Here is a 10644-nt window from a genome sequence, read left to right as displayed (position 1 = left end):
ATACCAAGCAATCACTATCATGTACAAGGTGCCAATTTGCAAATAGCTAATTATAATTCTTTATACTGATGTAAATTAACACATTGTGAAGTTGTATCTTTGGCTTGTTTTTACATGTTAATGACTGTCCCGGTCGATGTGGTAGATTTTTTCCAGGGTTTTTACCTTTTTCCAACTTTTTGTTTTCCAATTTATTTCCTAAGGCTAGAGACTGCGGGCGTAGGTAGGCCCACTGGTCACATCGATGAGTTCGTTGAGCTCTCAGTCAAAGCTGAGTGAAATAGGGGAGGTAAGCCAGTCTATCCATCTCAAAACATTTGGGAAAGACGAGTTATCTTCGCGGAAAAGGGCGCTAAATGCGTAAAGTAAGTTGCCAGAAGTTGTTCTCAGCGGTATTGCACAACAAGGATTGTTAAAGTGATTCATTGTCCCCGGATTGTAGAGAACTTTTTTGGATCTGCATGGTTCGTGAACGGTGTGAAGAAGAATTTATATATTCTGAGAATTTCTTAATACTGTATGTGTCGTCAGTTTTCTTCTGTACACGCGTCTTTGTAGGTCATAAAAACATAACACGTTGCGTAATTTCATCGATGGCCGTATGCCATATGCCGTATGCATTTATTTGACTTTGAGAAGAAAACAGTTACAAGTAGATTTTTTCATAATTACATAGATATTGATGACCTGAGAAAAATAACTTGCCATAAAAAATAATATTTATGGCTGGTAATATACTTAAATAGAAGAAAAAAAAAAGATGCGAAAAGTGTCAGTGTGGACAAATACATCTGTCTCTTTAGACCACTGACTTCACTAACCCAGGTGAATAATTGAAAATGTCGATCATAGCAATATCAAACAACCTGATATAGTTGCATAGTGGGTTAATTCCTCAACCTTTTCTCATCTGAATGAACAGCTTTCAGTGCAGTTTATGCATATCGTTAATTTGATTTTGGAAAAAAACTGCATTGGCAGATTTCAGTATAATTTTGTCAGTCTACACACAAGAATGCTTGAATATACACCTGGCAAATATGTGAAAGGGTTGAAGAATTACAGTAGTTATATCTGAGACAAATAGAACCAAATTCAGTAATGTTAGGCCCTATGTTAAACTTTCAGGTCTATTTTCAACAATTTCTTATATTTACCTGCCACATTAATTATGGCGATATTTGAAGATCAGATAAATGAAGGCTACATTCGCAATGTCAGTGGTGTGGACTTCATCTGGCAGATTTTCAAATGTCCTTTAATTGCATACACCACTGCCAGTGATACCTATATATATACATATATATATATATACATATGCATTCTAGTTTATTGATGACTGCATGTGTGTGTAATTATCAGTAGTTTATTTTGTTGCAGAATGCCGAACACGGTTTGCACATTATCATGGGCTGACCATGGCCGGGCCAGGTCAGTGGTGGAAGGACCCATTGTCACAAGATATCCACAACATGCTTAGGGTGAAGGAAAAGAATATCCCCACGTACTATGGACTCAGCCCACATATTTTTTCACGGACGTTTCTAGTGGATTGGTTGGCCATCATCCGTGAGAAGCTGAACATTCAGCAGACAACGTATCACCTGGCAGTTCACCTGCTGGATTATTACATGGAAGGTGTTTTTGATTTGAAGTACAGCCAGCTTCACCTAGCAGCTTTAACTTGTCTAACTATTGCTGGTATGTAAACAAAAAATCTGTATATAAACTTTATAAATCATGTGTCTATGCACTGTAGGAATCCAGCGTGAGCTGGACTTGAACTTACAGTGAACACACTGTTGAGAGGCTCCTGGGTCATTGTGCCACGCTGGGAGGCTAGCCATCTTGGCAAATTTGGTAAATTGTGATGGTTCTATCAGGTATCCTTCATTCACTGATTAATCTTATTGCTATCATGTAGGTGTGAGTGAAACTCTCTTGGGTGGAATCAAAAACAACTACACTTTACTCTAGTTTACTTACCTCATAATATACTGGCTGGCATCGCTTATGTTAAAAGTTCCTGATTATGGCTTTATTATATAGCAACAGCAGAAAAAAAAGGAAAAAATCAACATTCCAGTATAAATAATGAATATCATCTAGAGCAGTATTATTTGCATGTCTCTCTTTTTTTTGTGTGTGTGTGTTTGGTTTTTTTTTCGTCTGAATTTAACAACAACAAAAATATACATGTATGTATCTACAGTGAAATCTTTTTCTGTTTTTCAGCTAAAATAGAAGAATGTTGTGACCATGTGCCAGGTGTGGAGGTACTGAACTCATTCATCCCTCCTCCCATGAAGCCAGGACTCCCTTCCTTCTACCACAAGTCAGAGTTCCTGGAGATGGAACTTGCTATTCTGAACTTCTTCAGATGGAATGTGATTAAACCAACAACAGCGCACTTTGTTCCTTACTACAGCAGCAGCTGTGTCGCCCCGGGAGACCTGTATGAGGGAATCCCCATACAGTCTACAGAAGCCATGACGCTCTATGTGAACAACTACGCAGATTACTTCAAAGACATATCATTACAGTGTAATTTATTTTCCTGCTCAAATGACTTAGGGGCCTCCATGGCTCAGATTGCTGGCACGCTAGCGCAGCATGATGACCCGAGAGCTTCTCACCAATGTGGTCGCTGTGAGTTCAGCTCATGGTGTTTTCCTTTCCGTTCATATGTGGGAAGGTCTGCCATCAACCTGCGGACGGTCGTGGGTTTCCTCCCCCCCATAATGCTGGCTGCCTTCATATAAGTTTAATATTCTTGAGTGTGGCTTAAAACACCAATCAAATAAATAAATAAATTAGTAAATCAAATGACATACTATGTGCAATGAGTGAAGAACACCATCAAATTGATGTCTACTGTACTGTGTCTTTATATAGACTGTAATACAGATAAACCATTACAATGTGAAATATTCTGCTGCTACAATAAACTACTTCTACACGTTAAAAACACCACTAGTATACTGACTTACAGACATGTTACAGTGTAAAGTTGCTGTAAGAAAGTACTTATAGCACCTTAAGTTAAAATGTTGTGAAAATGAAAACAAAGTCATTTGTAACTTAAGTAAGATTTTAAAACCTCATCGTTTTAAAATGTTTTAACTTTATTAAGATAGCATCGATCAGGTGGCCAAAGTTTAATTTCACATTTTTACTTAAGTTGGAAATGACTTTGTGGAAATGATATTACCATGTCTTTAAGACCCACTCAGTCTCTTCCATTCTGAAAGATTTATTTCATTAAGGAATTGGCCAGTACACATGTTTCTTTGTGTTTGTAAATCAGGGATATGTTTGCATTTCTTACTCTTGCCTTTAACACTTTTTAGTCACCATTATTGTTACTGGCATGTATTTGCAGATCATATGTTCCGGAGTTACTCCCCATCTATGGTTGGGGCATCATGCATTGCCGCCTCACGGGTCTGTCTACAGCTGACCCCCACCTGGCCAGCCAGGCTGGACACCTTGACTGAGTACTGCCTGGAGGAACTTCTTCCATGTGTCCATGCTATGCTCAGGTAAGATATTCCAAAAACAACTATCAGTCTCAGTTTGCGAAGAGTGCAGGGAAATATGCACATCATAGTTTATTTATTTTCTTCACCTGTAAACCTCACTGCCAACCTAGAAGTGAACATATTGTTGTGTATCACATAAAACACCTGTTTGAATTATTTATTTGATTGGTGTTTTTTGCGATATTAAAATAATATTTCACTTATATAACAGAAACCAGTGTCAAGGTAGAAAAAAACTGAGAAGATAAAACACATATCAAATAAACTTGCAGAAAGTTGGAAATTTGCAGAAGTGTCTGAAGATAACTGTCAAAAAGGGTAGGAATTTTGAATAATTATAGGCATGTGAGAAATTTGAGATTTGAAATGCATGTACTGACATTAAGGGAATTTGGAATTCCTACAGTAAATTGGCAGTATATGTGCTTTCATTTGAAGACTGTTTGGGGTAATCAAATTCCCATGCTATACCTATACACTATTGATCAAATTTTCATATAAAGCTTGCACTAATGTGGTAATTAAAAATTCACACTTTGTAGCAATGGCCAGTATTCACATTAAAAATGTTACGCTACATTATTTTGTCCATCCTTTTGCAAAAAGTTTTGCACATATACTTGTGATTTCTTTGTAGTGAAGCCTGATAAGTTATGGTGATTATGCATGTATCACATTTTTCTTTGTTTTTTTTTATGTTGCTTTGTTTTTTTTAGAATCCATGACAAGGATCTGAAAGGTGGCTCCAGGAAAACGCCTTGAAAACACTTCGTCATTCATCATTTTTCTTCACCTCAAGGAGTTGTTTATTTATTGGGTGAATCTCAACCACAAAGTTTATTTTGAGTCATAAAGATGACCTAGTCTTTCTTTTGTTTCTTTTTGTTTGTTTGTTTTTGTGAGCATTTTAACATTTTCGGCCAAAACTGAAACCTCTTTTTATTACAGTTATATACTTGATGTAAATGATTTTTTTATGCATGTTAAAATATGTTTTTATTATTATATGCCAAACAATTGACTTCATGTAAGTAATGTTACTGATATATACTAGTCTAGATCGTTCTCGTTGTTTCCAAGTTGAGTATATTTATCTTGAGGTCATCTTACATGAAAGCTATATAGCATTTTGATTTTTCGCAGGCCCCTACTTGTTTGGTAAGTTTCTACATCTGTGTTAATTAATGAAGTTCTGAGTCTTATTTGCGTTTGTTTAGTCATCATTTTTTGTTAAATAATAATCATTTTTTGGGGTATACCTATGATATTTTTTCCTAGAAACACTCATCAGACTTTTTCAATAACATGAATGAAACATATATACTGATTAAAATCAGACCAAAGAGGACATCCTACTGTTTCTGAATTAAGTAGATATGGCAAATTATACGTATCATTTTTTAATAACATCTGTTTTTTTCATAACAATATGAACTGTCAGTGTTGGTTTTTTTTATTTTGGGTGTAACTTACTGGTCACCACTTTATCATAGGAATAAACTTTTCACATTACAACCTGTGATTGGCTCTTCCATTGGAAAAACCAGGATTCAATTGTCACCTCATGTTTCTTGTGATCGGTATAGTCCATTTTTTTCTGTTATCGATTAATTCGTTTCTGCCCATATGTTGTCAAAAAATGTTAACATTCTGATGTCGGTATCTAAAAATGCCCTTTCAGAAGCACATAAAGGCCTTTAAAATGACACTTTCAATGGCAGCATATTTTCGGGTCAAAGTTAATCAAACTTCACTAAGAAAACTTGTAATTAGACTCCACTAAAAAAAAATCTGAGTGGCAGTATGCCTAAAAGGTGACTGAAGGCGATATAATTAGACAACTTTAATGCATCTCCACGACAGCGTGGTACAATGACACAGGATCTTCTCACTGTGCAGTGCGATCGCTGTGAGTTCAAGTCCAGGTCATGCATGCTGGCTTCCTCTGCAGCGGTATGTGGGACGGTCTGCCATCAACCTGCGGATGGTCATGGTTTCCCCCCCTGGGCTCTGGTTGGTTTCGTCCCATGATAATGTTGGCTGTGATCGTATAAGTGAAAAATTCTTAAGTACCAGTCAAATAAATTAGTGTCGCTGTGAGTTCAAGACCAGCCCATGCTGCCTTCCTCTCTGGCCGTACATGGGAAGGTCTTTCAGCAACCTGTGGATGGTCGTGGGTTTCCCCCGGGTTTCCACCCACCATAATGCTGGCCGCCGTCGTATAAGTGAAATATTCTTGAGTACGGTGTAAAACACCAATCAAAAAAAAAAAAAAAAAAAAAAAAAAATTAGTAAATAAATGCATCGCTAAACTTTATGTGAAACAAGGTACAGTACTTATTATCAGTTCAAGTTGATTCAAATATTATATCTATCCAGCCAAGAGGAACTTAGTGTCATATTCACAAAGTCTTGTACCAGCAGAAATACATCTATCAAATACTGATCATCATGATCAAATGTCGATCATCATGTGAACTTGTGTACATGTACTTGATGTATATACCAACTTGAATGATGGACAACTGTAAGTACAGATCTATAGTACCTGCACTGTGTTAACTTAATAGTTTTGCCAAATGTCTGAGTGGCGAAAACTATGCACTATCGGGACATGATCCCGGAAAGTTTTTAACCTGTCAAAAAAGTTTAGGGATAAAAAGTTTGTAACTTAACATCTTCATATTTTAGTGTTATTTGCATATATAAAGCTGATGAGCTGATTGCAAATCGGGAAGGTACCCATTTCAAAATGTGGGATAACTGAATAGGTGTAACTTTACAAATGTATGTGGAAGAACAGGCAGCTGACATAATGGAAACAAAAAGTGAGATAATATATGGAGTACAAGATTGTAATAGGGAAGACAGTATCAGGGGAGATAACCAAATTGGCGGTTGGTTAATTCCGAAATATCCTCTGGTGATCCCCCTTTAGCCCCGCTCTTCAGCGAACCGTGTTTGCCCAACAACAGCAAATAAACAGATAATCCTGGAAGACGAGAGACAGGTAATTTATCCCACAGTTTGGTTAATTGAGGTAAACTGCCAAGGTATAATACCGTGGAATGATTAGAACAACATGTTGATCTGTTGACGCGAGCCTGGCTTGCCTCTAGCCTTTTGTCTATAGCTCCGTCCACGAATGAAACTGACATGTACCACTAGGGATAAGAAGCAAGTCAGATCAGTTCATGAATGTACTAAGAGAAAACTTGTAAACAGCATCTGTCGGAACTTGCCACAGTTCACAGATTAATCTAAATCTTCTGAAATCGTAAATTTCTTTTCAATGTATGATCTTGAAACCAGCCTGATGGTGAAGCTGTTGAAACATTAATGGTAGTTCATTCTAATTATGTTATATAAGGAAACTGTGTACATCCATTTAGACCTGTAACAGTCTCTCATTTCCGGTCCAAGCATTTGCAGTAGTATTTGAGCCCATACTATTTATTCATTGTGAAACAAAATCCACATAAAAATATTCTTTTGTATAATGTAAAACACCAGTTAAATAAATTAAATCCACATCATTTTAATAGTACCTTTGTGATTTGTAGTTTTGAATGAGCAGCATGCCGGAAACAAAAACTGGGTTCAAGGAGGTTTTACCGAAGCAGGGAGCCCTTTATACTGAAGAGGCCTCAAACTTTGTCTTGTGCAAACCTAAACTGCTTCCCATGAAAAGTGTAACCCTGGAGAAAATGGAGAAGATGCAGAAAGAAGCTCAGGAGAAGGTGAAGGAGATGGAGAAAGGAGCACAGATGCAAGCACAATCTATGTTCTCTGGGCCTGAGAGGGACTTTGACAGCTGAACTTGGCTCCCAAGGAATCCTGTTGTTTTTTTCTGTGAAAAATTGTAAGGCTGTTCTGATATCCGTGGCATTGAAGTTGGTAACAGCTTACAGCATAAAAAGGCCAAACATCTGGGTGGATTGGATTTATTGACAGTGGGGATATGCCAATATAACACATAACCCTGGAGATGCATGTATATGCAGGATAGAATGATTCTGCTATTCTATTTCACCTCCACTCTACAAATATTCCACCTCCATGCTGAGGCCATGCAGGAGTTCTGGTTCACTTACTCCACAGAATCAAAAGCATAATTAACCTGGGTTATTTAACATGGAATGTTGGCAACCTTTGAAAAAAAAGTAATTTTTCAGAGTTGTCTGTTGTAAATGTACAGGTAATTGCACTTGAGGACTTTGCGTGATTCTTGGTTTACCAATATTAAAGTGACATGGGTGCTCAAAATTTGGAGTGTGACCTCTTAGCAAAGTTCTTGAGTTCAGTAAGAATTGATTTATTTATTTTATTTGATTGGTGTTTTACGTCGTACTCAAGAATATTTCACTTATACAACGGCGGCCAGCATTATGGTGGGAGGAAACCGGGCAAAGCCCGGGGAAACCCACGACCATCCGCAGGTTGCTGAAAGACCTTCCCACGTATCGCCGGAGAGGAAGCCAGCATGAGCTGGACTTGAACTCACAGCAACCGCATTGGTGAGAGACTCCAGAGTCATTGCGTTGCGCTAGCGCGCTAACCGACTGAGCCAGTAAGAATTGAGTATGTAGCTTGTACAAGCCCGGAGAAGTCCTGCCATTATTTGAATTCAACACAAAGAGGGCGAGCCATTTAGCCTCATTAATATTCAATCAGAAAGGCTGAAAGTACACGCGCAGCATTCAGAAAGTTCCGTATGATACGGACTTTCAATCAGGCGATGAACACATTGATACATGCAGAGTACAGCAACTTACCCAGCAATGAGAAAAGGTTACAAATAATCTTCTCATTAGACTAGGAGTTAGAAATGTGTCTGTTCAAAGTTTAACACAGTTTAAATTTGGGTGACCATGTCTCTTCAATTTTTGGTACATTTTACAAATCAAACAACAATTGAACAATCTGATGTGACATTAAGTGACTGTAAATGAACTGATTATCCATAAGCTATGTGGATTCAAGCCTGTCTTTAGACGGAAAACTTCACTCTCCCTGTTAGGCGGGCCTTGGTGCTGTCAACAATACTTGTGTGTCCCTCTTGGAAATCTAAGGTTTCTTGAAGACGATTTGTCTCCCAACAATGTGGTGTTCATATATGTAAATTTATTTAAATTTTGTATGTAAATCAGTAACTTGCCAAAGATTTGTGGGTTATACCCAGCAATTTGATTTCCTCCACCAATAAAAGTGACCGCCACTGTATACCTGGAAACTTTTTGAGTATGGCATTGAAAAAGGAATCAAATAAATATAAAAAATAAAACAACTTGTAAACTAGCATATTTCTGGACTATTTATACATGTGTACTAATCACAGTCTTTATAAGAATTTTGTTGCAGTGGATTACAAATTGAATGTCAGCATGTTCTCGCATGATTTATTATTGTTGTAGACGACTTCTGTTTTAAGAGACAAAATATAATTTATTGCTATGAAATCAATATAGTAATGTTTTGTTAAGTTTTTGTAACTTTTGGACATGGCCCTGTGGTAAAGTACAGGAATCCCAACTGTGGCACTGTTTTATTTATTTGGTGTTTTTCGCCATATTATTTGTTACATGGTTACTCAGAGACAGGATACTGAAATTTATGGTGCCAGTCATCACTCAGTGTAATGGGTACAGGCACCATGCATTTCCTTATCTGGTCACGGAGTGATCATGTAACAGATTTATTCTGTAAAGAACGTATTAATTTGGCGTGTAAGACTGATTGCTTCAGCGATGTTACCATTGTTACACAATCAAGCTAAGGGAGATAACCCAGTCAGCAAACACACGATGTCGGCTGCAGGATATGGAAATATGTCCCTCATGTGACCATTGTTATCCAATGAAGAGTATTTTGTCTCGTGTGGGGTAATCATGAATATTTCACTCGTATGATGGCAGCTAGCATTATGTTCGGAGGAAGCCCACAACCATCCATGGTTTTGACCCTATCCATAATCGGAGATTTGTACACTCTTCGATTCTCATTTTATCATGGTGCCTTAGGCAACACCATATTTCGTATTTCTATGATCGAAAAGCCTCCAAAAACCAGAAAAACACGCAAAACATTAAGCAAAATAAAAACACAGGTTTTCAGTTTATTGTTATTCCACTTATGGGGATTTTAGTGTTTCATTGCTCGTAAAACTGGAGTTGCATTAGTCACAATGAACAGTCATAATGTTGGTGGGTCAAAGTGTTGGTGGGGACCTGGTGTTGGTGGGTCATAGCATTGGTGGGGTGTTGGTGGGGTCAGTGTTGCTGGGTCATAGCGTTGGTGGGGTCCTTGCGTTGGTGGGGTCCTGGTGTTGGTGGGGTCATAGTGTTGCTGGGTCATAGCGTTGGTGGGGTCCTGGTGTTGGTGGGGTCATAGTGTTGCTGGGGTCATAGTGTTGCTGGGGTCATAGTGTTTCTGGGGTCATAGTGTTGCTGGGGTCATAGTGTTGCTGGGTCCTGGTGTTGGTGGGGTCATAGTGTTGGTGGTTCCTGGTGTTGGTGGGGTCCTGGTGTTGGTGGGGTCATATTGTTGCTGGGTCCTGGTGTTGCTGGGTCCTGGTGTTGGTGGGTCATAGTGTTGGTGGGTCCTGGTGTTGGTGGGGTCATAGTGTTGCTGGGTCCTGGTGTTGGTGGGGTCATAGTGTTGGCATACCTCTTATATGTATGCCCAATTCAACAAAATTAACAAAACTGCCAGATTACTTGCAATCCTTTAATGACATTTACCACATAAATACACAACAATTTGTACAGGTCTGAGCAGCATTCTGGTATACTACTTATGTACAACTTGATAATCTAATCAGCAATGGTTTATCTACACAAACTCTTCCATATATATACACACACCACAACCATATGTCACTTCCAACCTAAAGATAATAAAGCAGGGTTAAAAGACATTCAACAACAGAAGAAGTGCATTGGAAAAACACATTGTATATCGGCAGAGAGGGAGAGCGTAAGCATGGAGATAGAAAAGGTACAAGAGTTTCGACAAAAGGATGCAAATCCTCATAAATGCTACGTCATAAAATTGCATCAGATCTGAATTTTGGAGTTCACAAGCTGACCACAAATAAAAAGAT

The 10644-nt window shown here is 38.2% G+C and overlaps 1 protein-coding gene across 3 annotated transcripts; it reads left to right on the top strand.

Moving 5' to 3' along the window:
* The first annotated feature begins 363 nt into the window (after window positions 1-363).
* Window positions 364-5251, top strand: LOC135468906 (cyclin-J-like). Of its 3 annotated transcripts, none has more exons than XM_064747372.1 (5): window positions 364-464; window positions 1381-1701; window positions 2236-2544; window positions 3383-3542; window positions 4259-5250. In XM_064747372.1, exons 2-5 carry the CDS (start codon window positions 1419-1421, stop codon window positions 4302-4304), a joined length of 798 nt encoding a protein of 265 aa, XP_064603442.1. In that variant the 5' UTR covers window positions 364-464; window positions 1381-1418; the 3' UTR covers window positions 4305-5250. The 3 variants fall into 3 exon arrangements, with proteins under 3 accessions (XP_064603442.1, XP_064603443.1, XP_064603444.1); XM_064747373.1 differs by having other exon boundaries at window positions 370-475; window positions 4259-5251; XM_064747374.1 differs by having other exon boundaries at window positions 377-517; window positions 4259-5251.
* Window positions 5252-10644: the final 5393 nt, after the last annotated feature.

The sequence above is a fragment of the Liolophura sinensis genome, chromosome 6 (genome assembly GCF_032854445.1).
Source record: "Liolophura sinensis isolate JHLJ2023 chromosome 6, CUHK_Ljap_v2, whole genome shotgun sequence".
Classification (NCBI taxonomy): Eukaryota; Metazoa; Mollusca; class Polyplacophora; order Chitonida; family Chitonidae; genus Liolophura; species Liolophura sinensis.
This window is presented reverse-complemented; position numbering and strand designations above follow the sequence as displayed.

What these genes read in the sequence shown, in the direction of transcription:
- LOC135468906 (XM_064747373.1), top strand. Translation starts at nt 1,419, where the DNA reads ATGGCCGGGCCAGGTCAGTGGTGGAAGGACCCATTGTCACAAGATATC. An exon ending in CAAAGACATATCATTACAGT is followed by an intron (nt 2,545 to 3,382) that starts GTAATTTATTTT and finishes ATGTATTTGCAG; the next exon opens with ATCATATGTTCCGGAGTTAC. An exon ending in TGTGTCCATGCTATGCTCAG is followed by an intron (nt 3,543 to 4,258) that starts GTAAGATATTCC and finishes TGTTTTTTTTAG; the next exon opens with AATCCATGACAAGGATCTGA.